At 42.1% G+C, this 14,894-nt stretch overlaps 2 protein-coding genes across 4 annotated transcripts in view; one reads left to right on the top strand and one right to left on the bottom strand.

The window, feature by feature from the left end:
* Positions 1-13,696, bottom strand: part of MED13L (mediator complex subunit 13L) — a 388,748-nt gene extending 375,052 nt beyond the window's left edge. For all 3 annotated transcript variants that reach the window (XM_036755938.1, XM_036755952.1, XM_036755945.1), the window contains exon 1: positions 13,564-13,696. In XM_036755938.1, the coding sequence (XP_036611833.1) occupies positions 13,564-13,635 (72 nt within the window). In that variant the 5' untranslated portion in view covers positions 13,636-13,696. The remainder of the gene's footprint in view (positions 1-13,563) is intronic.
* LOC118852047 (translation initiation factor IF-2-like) lies at positions 13,634-14,677 on the top strand. Its single transcript, XM_036761717.1, has one exon. It carries the CDS (start codon positions 13,634-13,636, stop codon positions 14,675-14,677), a length of 1,044 nt encoding a protein of 347 aa, XP_036617612.1.
* The last annotated feature ends 217 nt before the right edge of the window (positions 14,678-14,894 follow it).

The following is a 14,894-nucleotide window of genomic DNA, read 5'->3' as shown; positions in this document are numbered from 1 at the left end:
GCAGGGGTAACCAGTCCCTCCACTCCTGCTAGAGTCATGGTTGGTTTACAGTCTTTGTTTTTTACATAGTTTTCCTAGGTTATACAGTTTATATAAATAGGATAATAAGGGTACAGAAGCAAAAGTGAAGTTAATTAGATTTTCCTTGTCTTAGTTTAGGATTAAACTATATTCTTTTACTTCCCCTACTTTCCTTCTTTAACATATGCAAATTATGCAAATCAGTAGGCCTGGATTCTAGACCAAGACCAGACCCTAGATAAGCTTGAACTGGTTCAAGTGCATTTGGCCTCTCTAATTCCCTAGACTGCCTTCTCAAAAAGTATGCACATGAGTACAAGCCTCTGACCTCTCACCTGACCGACCTTGAGGCCTGGTCTCTGCTAAAGCTGGGGTGGGGGAAGGCGGGGAAGCACACCTTTAGTTCTGTGGAAACAAAACTCCTCCTCCCATTTCTTACAATCCTCACAGCCAGCAACCCTAGGATGTAGGTGCTGTGATTATCCCGTATCTTACAGATAGAGAAACTGAGGCAAACAAGGCTTAAGTAACTTGCCCGGGATCACACAGGCAGTATGTATGCAAGACCAGATGTGATCTCAGGTCTTCTGGACTCCGGGCCCAGTACTCTTGTTACTGTACCATCTTCCAAATCATGTGGAGGTGAGTAAAGTGGAAGAATGGAAGGTAAAGTTCCCATGACAGATTTAAATGTCAAACAGTGTCAGTCAATAAACAATCATCAAGTCCCTACTATGCACCAGGCAGTATACTAAATGCTGGGAATACAAATAAGAGAAAGGCAGTCCCTGCCCTCAAGAAGCTTACAATCTAAGGGGAAGACAACACACAAAAGGCAGGTAAAAGGGTAGAGGGAAGGGAAAGAAGGTCCAGTCCATCGAGTACAACTAGTAAGAAATGAAGAACTGAGGAGTTCTAGTGTTCCAATCAGAGATGAGGTGAGTATAAAAGCTGATACAATCTCAAGGGATAATGAGTTCCCTGCTGATGAGGCTTCCTGGGAGCATGATCACAGTGAAATCCAGTTCAGTCGTATCTGATTCTCCATGACCCCATTTGGGGTTTTCTTGGCAAAGATACTAGAGTGGTCTGCCATTTCCTTCTATAGCCCATTTTACAGATGAGGAAAAGAAGGCAAACAGGAATGAGTGACTTGCCCAGGGTCACACAGCAAGTATCTGCAGCCAGATTTGAACTCAGAGTGGAGTCTTTCTGACTCCAGGCCCAAGCACGCCTTATCCACTGTGCCACCTATGTATAAGGAGTACAGCTGGTGGGAAATGAAGAGTTGGCTAGCCTGGGAGTCCCCTTTAAATAGAGGCTTTGGGAGGAGTTTATTTGATCCTAGAATGACTAGAATTCATTAAAAAGGGTGACATGGTCAGGCCTCCATTTTTTTGAAAAATCACATTGGTAGCTCCATGAAAGTTGAATGGCAGTAGGGAAAACCATACGAGGCAAAGTGAAGAAGCAGCTATTGCAACTCACCAGGTGTGAATTAACAGGACCTGAAAAAGCATTGTGGTGATGTGAGTAGGAAGAAAGGGACGTACAGACAAGATGTTGTGATGGTTGAAATGACACAATTTGGCAAAGGACTGGATATGTGAGACGAAAAAGTCTGGTGTCAGGGGTGAAACCAAGGCTGGAAGCCTGGGAGTCTAGGAGGATGGTGGAATCCTCAACAACAGGAAAGTTTGGAGAAGGGTTTGGGAGGAGAGATGAATTCCTCCACTTCTGCTCAACAGCAAATGAAAAGAGTAATAATCCAAGACTGGGGTTTGGCAAGGTGAGAAGGGATTTGAATCAATTCACCTATGACTCCAGAGGAAACAGAGAAGAATGTAGCTAGGATAGGAATGATAGTCTGGGAAAGAACAAAGGGGTTATGGGAATGGAAGTCATAGTGAGGATGAAGGACAGGGCTGGACATTGTAAGGCACAGGCAAAGATGGAACAATAAGCTTTTGATCAGATAAAGGAATTTCAGAGTCAGTTCAGGTCTCCTGCCAAGCTTTCGATTAATTTGTTTTTCCCTCTGCTGCTTCTTGCAGCTTTGTGTAATATTGCTCATAATCTTCCTATCCTCCTCCATAAGATTTCACAAATGAGTTCATATCCTAAACCAGTGTTACAATTGGCTCCTATCTCTATTCTTGGCAAGGAAATCAAGTGTTTTCTGGCTGAGGTCGTTTCTAGGCTCTTTTAGATTCTCACTGTGGCATATGATTTATATCAGTTAAACTCCCTTAGGAGATAGTGTTAGCTTTCTCAGTATCTATTCCTTTATCCAGTTCCTAATTTGGGGAATCATTTTCTTAAGCAGGTCAACTTGGAGCTGTTGATTCTATGTCATATCTTCTCATTCTATTCTCTCTTCTAATGCAGTATTGATTTTTCTTTGCTCTAACAATGATCTGACTGTGCAGTCATTTCTTAGGACTCCTCAATCTCACTCACTCCAACCAATCAGTTGCCAAATCTTGTCATTTCTATCTCCACAATTTATATGTCTTCTTTGCTCCAATCACCCCCTCACCACCCTAATCCGGCCTTCATCCTCACTTATTATTGTGATCACATTCTAATTGGCATCCTTGCCTCAAGCCTCTTACCACTTCAATCCATCCTCTACAGAGCTGCCAAAGTGATTTTCCTAAATCATAAATAGGTCTGACCATGTCAGGCTATGCACCCAATACAAAACTCTATTGGCTCCCTATAATCTCTAAGATTAAATACAAGCTCCTCTTTTTTCACCACCAGGCCAAGAGAGAAGAAAAGGGCTTTGAGGAGAGTCTGAGGTGGGAAAGAACCCTTGTGCCAGGAGCAAAGAGTCCCAGGAGGGAATCCTTGACAAAGGAAAGCACCTGAGCAGACCTGGCAAGAATGGTCAAAGAACCAGAAGGAGGGAGAGACTTACAGTCAGACACAGGGGAACAGCTGGACCAAATGCAGAGAGATGAGCTACTAATTCATTTCGGCTTCAATGGAGAGTTCATGAAAGGCAATAATTTGACATAAGGCTAGAAAGGTAAGCTAGAGTTAGCTTGTGGTGCACCTTAAATGCCAGGCTAAGTAGGTTAGATTCTATCCCAAAGCATTTCCCAATCTGGGTGCTCAGGACCACAGGGGCAATGAGGAGTTTTTACAAGGAGACAACAAATCCATTTACACACCAAGCACTCAGATTTTAAGTTTTACTAAGCCTTCTCCAAAAAAGCCAACTAGAAGCTTAAAAATTAAGCACACGCTTTCTACAAACTAAACAATCTGCCATGTACATGGTATTACAAGTTTTCAAATATACATAAATGCTACTGTAATTAATAATGTGAATTCATTTAAAAGTGCCACTAAATTCATAAGTTACTGGTCATGCATTTTCTCAAATAATCACAAATAAAGTATGACTTATCATATGAGGGATGCTGACAATTTTCAATGTCATCAGGAGGGGTCTTTAAACTTGAAAAGACTGAGGACCACCGCTTTAGTGAACAGAAACTTCCAATGATTGAGCAGGAAAATAACAGTCAAACCTGTGGCTTAGGAAAGAGGCTATAACAATAGTACAGGCAAAAGGTAAGGAAGGCCTGAACCTAAGGGAAGGTTGTGCATGCAAGAATAAAGGGATGAACATCTACATTCCTGCAGTCAACAGGAGGTCTTAACTGATGTGAGGATGAGGGAGAGGGTTAACTTTAAGGTGACTGAGGTTTCAATCTGGGGTGACGCGCAGTATCATTAACAGACATAAAGAAGTTGAAAAGACATACGAGGATTAGAGCTAATGATGAATTCAGTCTAGGAAATGTTGAGTCCGAGATGCTAATCAAATGTCTGGGTAGTGATGCCTAGCAGACCAGACTGGGGTTTAGGGGAGGTACTAAGGTTGAACATACTATAGAGGGTGAGTCAATTACAGAGAGTTAAGAATTGAGCTCAAGGAAGTGAGTTAAGACAATGCAGCAAAAAAATTTTGAGGCAGGAGGAAGAAGATACTCAAACCTGAGGAGCAGGGAGGAAGTCAACAGACAAGTAAAGGAAGTCAACAGTGCAGGCACAATCATGAAAGCCACAGGAAGAGAGGGCGTCCAAGACCTTGTGCAAGTCACTTAACCTCTACTTGCCTCAGTTTCCTCATCTGTCTAATGGGAATAATAACAGCACCTACTTCCCAGAGTTGCTGTGAGAGCCAAATGAGAACATTTGTAAAGAACTTTGCAATCATCACAGCACCAAAGGGATGCTAGTTAGTGTTACTATTATTAGGCGTTTGGCAGTGAAAGAGGCCAGGTGTGGGAAAGGGTAAGTCTAGGAGAAGTCACAGAAAAGCAAACTTTGGGTCATAAGAAGAAAGAACTTCCCCAAAATCAGACCTGTCCGAAAGGAGAATGAGCTGCCTGGTTCCCCCCCTTAACCGAGGCTTTCAAGCAAAAGTTGGAAAAGTATTTGTCTATAACGCAAAGGAAGGGAGGGAAGATTAAGTACGTTCTATAAAGTGAGCCTCAGAAACGCATCCTGTGATGCTGCTGGATAAAGAACAACAGCTTGAGGGGACAGCAGTCAAGGAAAAGTTTAGCATTTGGTTGGTTGGTTGGTTTTTAAAGAATCAGAGAGAATTGCACGGCCCCAAAGAAGAAAGAAAAAATGCATTTCTCTCCTTTGGGGGGAGGCAGAGTAGGGGATGGGGTGGGGGGAAGGGGAAGGGACTAAGACCAGAACTTAATACATGCTGGCAAGTGCAGTCAATGCTTAACTCTGTCAGACGTAAAGGAAAGTTCGCTGGGTAGGAAAGTGGAGACATATATTCAGAAATGACTGGTATAAAAACAAAAGGCATCAATGAAACTTTTTTTTAAGAGATCATGGGACATTTGAGCTTGTGTGAAGATACTGAGAAAAGAAGTAGCAGAAAGGTAAAACAAGACAAAAAGAGGAGAGCAACAATCAATAGGGCAAGCTCTCAAAGAGACAGGAGGGAACACCCCACGTAGACAGTCAACAATCTTTTCCTTAAATTCTTTAGCAGTGACAGAGGGTAGCTACATGGCTATATTCACAACTTCAGGTTTACAAACCCCTCTAATGTCAGGGAGCTCACTACCACTGAGACCCTAAGTTTAGCTGATGAACAACACCAATTCTCAGCAAATGCCTTCTTACATTAAACTAAAACCTGCCTCCCATAACAACTCCCAACGTCCCATCTCCAGAAGTCCACGTTGGCTCCCACAGGGCTATGCAGGGCAAGTCTGAGGTATTGTTGGTGAATGCCATGTGTCAAAAAGAAATATATCAATAACTTTGTTAAAAGCTTCAAAATCAACTCTACAAAATGATATATGAATTGTTGAGGACAGAAAAAGGTCTCTTCTGAAGTGCAGAATGAAGCAGGCAACAGACGCCAATAAATGAGAAACCCTAACACAAATCCTACTCCTTTTGTTGTCATGGTTATTATTCAGTCATTTCAGTGGCATCCGACTCTCCGTAACCCCATTTGGGGTTTCTTGGCAGAGATGCTGGCATGGTTTGCCATTTCCTCCTCCAGCTCATTTTGCTATAAGAAACTGAGGCAAACAGGGTTAAGTGACTTGTCCAGGGTCACACAGCTAGGAAGTGTCTGAGGCCACATTTGAACTTATAAAGATGAGTCTTCCTGACTCCAGGCCGGGTGCTCTGTGCACTATGGTGCCCCCTAGCTGCCCCTACCTCTCTTTTAGGAATGCAAGTATCCAATGTATTCAAAATATCCAAAAATCTCAACTACTTCCTTCATGATTCCTAGCATAGTGGATAATTCTGATTTAGTAAACAAACATGTATTAAGTAGAAAGCACGATATGGTGAAGAGAGTGCTGACTTGCCAGCAGACCTTGGCTTAAATCTTGACTATGTGATCTTATACATGTCACTTTACTCAGCCATAAAAAGAAGGAAATGGAATTTAAATGATCCTTTGAAGTTCTAACATCCTGTAACTCTTCTGTCTTCTTCCTTAGTCCCTTCCTCTTCTCACCTTTACCAACACCTTTAGTACTTTTTACATACTTTCACATTTAGTTTGTATCATAGTTGTGTGTGTATATAGACACCTTCGCTCACCCACATACCATCCCACAAACTTATGTACCCCACCCAAACTAAATAGTAAATTTACCTGTCTCTGCTCCCCCCCAACTAATGCTTAATATACCTTATAGTCATTCAGTAAATGTTTTCTGAATTAAGCATCTATTGAATTTGAACACTGGAGAAGTGTTAATTTATGGTCAGCATACCTATGGATCTAGAAAACCCTCTCTTTAACGAGGCTTTTATACAATTTACTGCAAAAACATACATAAAAATTTACCCAAAGTTAAGTATATTTATCATTTTATTGCACAGTATATTTATCTAAAAGTCACAGTAATTATCCAGGGAAATGATGCTTAATATGCCTAAGATTTAAACAAAATCATTTAAATTTAAATAGAATCATTCAGGCTCTAACACAGGACAGAGAAATTAAGTCTGTGAAATGGGATTATTCATGTTCAAGTAAACATAAGATCATAGAATTTAGATCAAGAAGGGAATCGATGCTTCATCTAGTCCTACTCCTTCATTTAAGAGATAAGATTGAAGCCCAGAGAGAAGTAACTTGCACCAGGAGTACCAAGGGGAAATATTTCTCCACACAAAGTTTAGAAGCTCAAAAGCCTACGTATTTAAATCTTACACATCTTAATTACTAGCTCCCAAATGATGCTTTAATGAACCTAATGACCTCTTCCTAGATCTAAAACCCATAGAACATCCCCATTAAAAAAAAATCATTCTCTATATTGAACAGTTTTCTGTGTAGCAACGACAGATTACAATTAAAACTGTTGAGTGCACTCATAACTTCCCATTTCAATAGTTATTTTAATTGTTCTCTAAATACTTTTGTCAGAGTTCAGTACTATTAAATTTTTTCAAATGCATTTAAAAGGCCTTCAAGTTTTGCTGTGAACACTAAGAATTTTCTATGTTGGGCATTGTCTTCCAAGACAATAATCTTTAACACAAAATTAGTCTCTAATTGTTATAATCAAAAGGACTAAGAAGCTGTCAGATAAAGAATAAATGACTAAATGTTTACCTAAAATCTTCAGTTGTTAATAAAGTCTCATAGCCTGGCTTTATTGACAATTAAAGCCATAATATTAGGCTAAAGAAAAGGTAAATATGAATGAAAGGAAATGTTAATATATTCATTTCGGAAGGTGCCACTTTTATTTAACAGCAATAGACTTTTACTGCATATGAAAGAAGTCCAAAATGCAGACAGCTGTCAGCCAGAGCTCTGTGAAGCTTCACAGCATTATGAAGATAGTTAACTAGATTCCACCTACAATTCCTCTAACATGAGAAAGCAATTATTCCGAAAGGTACCAAATAAAATAAATTGTGGAAAAACAATGAAACAACATTTTATGTTCCTGAATGCAGCCCAATATTCTTCCAAAAAAATTAATAAACAAATTTTTCAGAAAACAAAGCAAATACATTTCCAGAAATATTCAATTAAACAAATATTCCATTTTACCAATCAAAAATGGACATCGCTTTAAAAAAAAAAAAAACCTCAATAAGCGTCAAGATACCTGAGTTCTAGCAGTCTCACCATATTTACTAGGTAACGTTGGGAGAGATCATATGATACCCTCTGGACCTCAGTTGCCCACCCCCTGTAAAATAAATAATGAAGGTTCTGGATTAGATCGACCTCTTCAAGTTTTGACATTTTAGGTATGCTGAACAGCCCATGTTTTCTCTCCATTTAAGTAAATTATTTTATGTAACTTCTATACTATTACTTTACTAAGCAATTACAAAATTAGTAAACAATTACTCTGATATCTTTCAAAAGCAGAAGAATCAGAAGTATATTGTATTCATATACAAGTCCATAAGCAATTATGTAGCACAATTTAAACTAAATTCTATCACCCAAAGCAATGACAGCTAACTAAGCTGACGCCCAGGTGCCGTGGTACAAAACCAAAATTGGACAAATTGGACACATTTCAGAGAAGCAAACTGTCCCATTTACCTTTCATTTTATGCTAACATCAGCAAAGATAAATGTAAAAGGATCTCCCCTCCATAATTAAGAAGCTTTCCCCATCAATATAAAGTGAACATCCTAAACAACAGTGAAAAAATGGACTATCATTCAAAACATCATCTGAATGTCATTGTGAAGTCAAACAAGTTTAAAATCCTAAGAACATTTTTCTAAACTCTAAAAGCATATTACAAATATTTTTAGATTCATTAGCTTTTTTTTAAATCTCTAGGAAATTATAGGCAACAAACGTATCCATTTAACAATATCCCAGAGGCACATTTTTAAGGCTACATGATTACCTCACTGTAGCACAGTAAATGTAATTTCCGAAAATAGGAATGTTTATACAATGGCCAAGAAGAAATGCTGCTGAAGGAACACCACACAGGGCAAAACAGTTGATAAAACAGCTTTGCATCTATGCCACACTTTAAACAAATGATCAGCACTAAGAGAGCAATGTGCCAGAGATCCTTCTTCAGCATTTCTATGAAACAGATGCAATGAAGGCTTCAACCATGACAGAAATGTACAAGCTTTGCTTGATCTTCTTTCTTATTGGTTGTCTTTTGTAAAATAAGTAGGCCACCCACCTCCAGAAAAAGAAATCCATACCACAAATAACTTAAAGGTAAGGAATGTTAAGTAATATTTTCCATTATCTCGCCCCCCCACCCCCTCAAAAAAATGTTTTAGAAACTATTTAATCTTGGAATCTTCAACTTTTAGAAATAACATGATAGGATGCTTTTTTAAGAAAAAATAGCCATAATGACAAATATGCTTATTAGAATACACAGTACAAAACTGAGCTTTTAATCTCAATTGTTAAACTTGAAAAAGAAAGCAATGGGATTCCTGTTTGTCTATAGATAGGACACTTTAATGCATGCCTTATATGTTAATAATATAACAGCTAAATTAAGACTGGAGCAAAGATGATCTTTAAAGTACTGATACGAATCCTTTAACTTACATTACTTTAAAGTGTAATCAATTAGTAAATCAATGAACAAAACTGACGAGTGTTTTCTATATCAAGTAAAACGTAATCTACTATAATTAACTATAATATATATTTATGAAAGTTTGAAATAATACCAAAAGAAGACATTTCTCAAGATAGCTAAATAAGTTCAGGGAATCCATTTGAAGATAAACAAATAAAAACATAAGACAGTAATAGCTCCTTACCACCAGATCTCTCTCTCTCTCTCTCTCTCTCTCTCTCTCTCTCTCTGTCTCTCTCTCTCTCTCTCTCTCACACACACACACACACACACACACACACACACACAAATCTAATATTCTCCCAATAAGTATTTCCAAATAACAATATAGCTGAACATTCTGCAGTACCAACATATGGGTCTCTGTATATAGTATGTTCTCTTCAAATTATGAACTCGTCACACGTACAAATGGCTCTTTAAAATGGTCCAGTAAACTGCTACACCATGCCTGTTAAATTGCTGTCTATTATGTACTTAAAAATATTTACTAGCAATTGGAGGTTAATATAGTACTCTTATTGGGTGGCAATTATTGCTATTAAAAATATACAAATACTATAACATGTGAACTACCAAAATGCTAAATAGAAAACATGCATTAGCAAATTAGGAATGTTTGCATGAAGGAGAATAGACTAGTATGGAATTAAAACTTATAAAGTAAGTATCAAAATTAAAAATTGCAACAAATGTGCACTTGAGTGTGAATAAAATATGCCTGGCCAAAATTATAGAAAACATTCCCTTTTCCCCAAACTCATTTGAGATACCTTATGTTTGGTTCAAAGGAATGTGTTTCAAAAATTTCTAAGACTGATATAAACTACCTTCACCCAATTTAAAAAAATATTAAAAATAGGCATGGGGTCAACAGATTATTTCAAAAGCTTCAAAGGGAGAATTGATGAATCTCAATGAGAAACGTGTCTTGCAGTTACTGTGGAAAGCCTGAGCTACCCACATACTCATATTTAGAATCTAAGCCAACAACAATCTGAGTGTTTGGTGTAGTACCTGCCTAAGAATGACATCACTGAACATCTCAAGAGCATACACTTGAATCTAAGGACACAATCACCATTCTCCATATTGGTGCAATGTAAAACAATACTAAAAACGCACTTCAGCTCTCAGGTCTGGAAATTCTAAACTGAGCTTGTCCAAGGATACACATTCATACAACCTAAGCATAAATTGTTACACTTGCCAAAGAGGCAGCTTTCACACAGACAAGTGAATCTCAACTATGATAAGTGAGTTATCATCCTCACCCAGAAATGTGATGGACCACATGAGAAAACTATTTGGGTCACAAAGGCACAGTCAAGCATGAACTTCATGCAGTAGCTACAACTCTCACAGCAGGGTCTATGAGAAACACACATGGTTACAACCCTGATCAAATAGACAATCGTATTTTTAATACAGAAAATAATACCAAGGAAGTAGAGACAAGAATCTAAGAAATGGGATGCACTAAAACATGTTGAAACATGACAATCAGAAAATAAAATCCTTAAAATGCTAGTAGAAGCCTTAATCCACCCACATTGCATAATAAACTTTTGCTAAGGCATAATGAACACCTATAGTTAATGCAGAGTGGGTGGGTTGATACTACAATGTAGAATCTTAACTCTCTAATCTCTGGTTTGGGTTTCAGTATGAACTACAGTAATTTGATGACATACACAAATCTTACATCCAGAACACTATTCAGAAATCACACTGCCCCAAAGAGGAAGCATGCTTTATATGTTTTATAGTCAATGAGAGAAGTTTTATTTGGAGCACATGAAAATTCAAAGTTCAGTCCACAAATTGTGTGATATATTAGCAATCTCTAGAAGCATTATGTAGAGGTGATATATTTACACTATTGTAAACCAATAATGCCTAAAAGATTCAATTAGAAATGCTACTTTTAGAATCAAAAAACTTTAACACAGAATTAACAGTATATTTCAACTGTTTTCTAAAGAGGTTTGACACTTGTTCCAATCACTCTCTACACAAAGGAAGACGCCAATAAATCTTATTAATTTAGTATGGTTTTTATATTTGAAAGGTTCTACTGGAATATAAACTATTTAATTTTTTTAAAAGAACTTTAAGAAGAAGCCTGACAAATGTGGAGAGCATACATACACTCTTAGCCAGCTGTCATCATTACAGCAAAGTGCAAAGTACTCAAGTCTGCAAAATTGCAGAGTTTTATATAAAATATCTCTCAAGCACTTGAATATAATCTCTTAGCTACTATCATTCTTCCATCAGGCTTTTAAAAAGAATAAATTGTAAAATAGAGAAAAATAGCTGTATCCTAGTGATTATACCAATTTTAAAATTGGTCAGCATCAACATGGTCCACGTTAGAAAAATACAATGTAACACTGTCAATTCACCACAAACGCTGTAATCAGTCAGCATGACACATGGCAGTTTGTGTGATCCCTGTCCACTGGTATACTGGGCTATTTTAATTACCTGTAAATGTGTCGATGTGGTCACCAGTTAACTAAACCAAACAAAACATCTGAATTCCCACTTAATCAATAAATTTACTAATCTATGAAGGTCTCTACCTGACTGATGCTAATTAATATAATGGGGAGGTGTGTATTTCCTGTCAGTCACCACCTTCTTTTTCTGGGCTATTTAGCAGGCTACTTTGGAAAGCTACATTAATATGTAATTAACACTGAATCCAGTTTTCATAACAATTTCTTACAAATTCAATTTTCAATTTAAGTATTAGAATAAGAACTGAACATTTTTTGAAAATATAAACTATAGTGCTAATGATTTTATCCCACTGCTACTATAGATTTAAAGAGACACTTTACCTGAAGAAGTGGTTTGTGTTGATCTTTAGATAAATTTACAAACTATCATTTAAAAACAAAGCAGCACCTTCATTTGAAAAGACTGATCAGAATGTACATTTCTAGGGTCAGAGAAAAAAAAATCTATGCTACCCATAATTAAATGTAACTAATTACATTCTAAGCACTAAATTATTTATCCAGAGTAAACAAGGATTAAGAGGAGATGATGCTTCTATCAGCAGCACACAGGTCACAGAAAACGGATTTCCAAAACTGTGTGCTTTTCCAACGTTCAGAGCCCCAGAAACTGCACAACTTAAAGTAAGCTTTTTAAAAACATCAGTGAAATAAACTGTTCAACTAATTCCACAATTAAATGCTGCCTTCTCAGCTCTGTTTACAAAGCTTTTCTCAATATTTAAACAAATTTATGCTAGCACCACAAGCACATAGCTATACATACAATAATCCATGCACAAAGCACACATTGAAAAACCATGCACTGCAATTATTAGCATAAATGCAAGCTTCAATAATGTGCTCGCTTTCAGGTCTTTAGGATACAGCTCAATAAAGCAAAGATGACATTTACCACCAAATGTCATTAAGAGCCAGGAAATAGTTGCTGCCGCGGTGTACGTTTTTATTTTGATTAATTTACTGTTCTAGTTTGGGGGCCCAGGTTCAATGAAAACAATTGACTCCATCACTATTCCTAGAATAAGCCAAGCAATTTGAATTCGAAGTAAAAGTTGTCGATTACCAGGAGGGAGAAGGAGGAGGATAAAAGCGATGTCATCAAACCGCCTAGGAGGGCACGTCTGTGGATTTCTGGAGGAGCTGGGGGGGAAACGTTTTTTAAAGGAAGGGAAGGGGAGGGGGAGGAGGCTTTCTCCGCTTTCGGACTGGTCGGGGCAAATGGCTTTAGAGATCTAAAAGGAGTAGGAAGCATCCCAGAGCCAGCTGTTTATGTTTACAATCACAAGAGCTCGCTCCGAGGGTTATTCCTCCCTGACACAATCACATTCAAATGAAGTGTTTTCGCTGAAAATTGCAAAGCAATTCGGAATGAAATATTCACACACACACACACACACACACACACACGCACACACACGCACACCAGAAAAGGAAGCGGAAAAAAAAAAAAAAAAAGAAAGAAAGCTGCCTCTCCTAGACACGGATGACGGCTTTAAATTTAGAAGAAAAGAAATAATAAAGGGGAAAATATGCCACGAAAGGTCCGCCTGGAAAGTGTGACCCCGGATCCCGGCTATGATACTTTCACATGCAAATCAATGGAGCTGCTTCAGGAAGACACGCTCACGACAAATGATTTTAAAGAGCAAAATAAACACTGGAAGCGATCCAAGGAGGGAGAGACGATTAAAGCGGGCGAGAGGGAGAGATAGAGAACAGAGTCGCGAAGGAAGCCGAAGGGGAGAGACGCAAGGGGTGGGGAGGGGCGGCCGCCGAGGTCCCACCGGCCGAGGCTTGCAGAGCCCGGGGCCGCGGCGGCTGGAAGCGGACAAAGTTGCTGGGGGTGGCGGATGACCCGGCCCGGCCCCCGATACCCCCCGGACCCCAGACTCACCAGCGAGAAGAGGTTGGAGTGGCAGTCCTCCAAGCTCGCCCCGTTCGCCACCCAGTTCGCTGCCGCAGTCATGATCCTCCCCGAGCCCGGCCGCCAGAGCGGGGCATGTCTGACCGAGTCCGAAGCAGCCCTGGCCGGGGAAGCGGCTGCGCCCCGGCAGGCGGCGGCGGCGGCGCTGCTGCGGCCGCTGGCTCCGAGGGCGAGGGCGGCGAGGAGGCGGCGGCCGCGGCTGCGGGGGGCTCCCGTCTCGGTCCGGGCTCCCGCCGATGGCCCGCTCCGATCGGCCTGGATCCCGGCGGCTCCCGGGGCGGGGCGGCGGGGCGGCAGCGACAGCTACGACAACGACAAGAGCGGTGGCTCCGGGCTCCCAGGCGGGAGACGGCGAGCGCGGCCTCCCGGGGGGCCGAGGGAAGGGGCGATCCGACGACCCGCGGGGCTCCTGGGCAGCGGAGACACCTCCACGCTCACTCCCCACGGGAGGGCGGGCCGAGGCTCGTGCGCAGGACGCCCGGGCCTCGTCAGCCGTCCCGCGGGCTCGGCCGGGCCGGGCCGGCGGAGGAGGGAGGCAGCGGAGGCGGAGGCGCGGGTGGCCGGAGCCGGAGCCGCCGCGGCGGCTGCTGCTGCTGCGGCTGCAGGGGGGCGCTGTCCGCCCGCCCGCCTGCCTGCCCGGCCCGGCCCCCTCCCGGGGCTGGCTGCGCTGCGCGAGGCCGGCTGCGCTCGGCCGCCCCCGAGGCGGATCCCTAGCCCCAGCCCCCGCCGCCGCCGCCGCTGCTGCCGCCGCCGCCGCCGCCTTGTTTATTTCCAGTCACGGAATCCCAGCGCGAGCGGAGCGGGGCAAAGGGGAGGGGAGGGGCAGGGAGGAGGAGGGCGGCGGGGGCGCGCGCGGGCAGGGGCGCGCGCCGAGAGGGCCGCGGGCGCGCGCGCGAGGCTGAGGCTCAGGCTGAGGCTGAAGCTCGGGCTGGAGTGTGTGAGGAGGCGAGCCGCCCCGCCGCCGCCGCCGCCGCCGCCGCCACCGCCACCGCCCGGGCCGTGCTCGCGGGCGTCCGCCTGGGCCGCCGCAGCCTCGCCCTCCTCGTCCTCCGCCGCCGCCGACTCGCCAGGGGTGCCGCCGTGAAGCCGCAGCGGCAGCAGCAGCAGCAGCACCAGCAGAGGCAGCAGCAGCAGCGGCGGCGGCACCGTCCCCTCCTTCCTCTTCCTCCCCCCACCCCCCTCCCTCCCTCCTCCCCAATCAGGCTCGGGCTCCGCCGCCGCCTCCTCCTCCCTCCTCCCCGGGCTAGCTGGCTCTCTCGCCTCTGACAGCAATGGCGGCCGCCGACCGGGGGACTCGCCCT

This window comes from Trichosurus vulpecula, chromosome 1 (genome assembly GCF_011100635.1).
Source record: "Trichosurus vulpecula isolate mTriVul1 chromosome 1, mTriVul1.pri, whole genome shotgun sequence".
Classification (NCBI taxonomy): Eukaryota; Metazoa; Chordata; class Mammalia; order Diprotodontia; family Phalangeridae; genus Trichosurus; species Trichosurus vulpecula.
The sequence above is the reverse complement of the archived record's forward strand: the minus strand, read 5'-3'. Positions and strand labels throughout refer to the sequence as shown.

What these genes read in the sequence shown, in the direction of transcription:
- LOC118852047 (XM_036761717.1), top strand. Translation starts at nt 13,634, where the DNA reads ATGATCCTCCCCGAGCCCGGCCGCCAGAGCGGGGCATGTCTGACCGAG.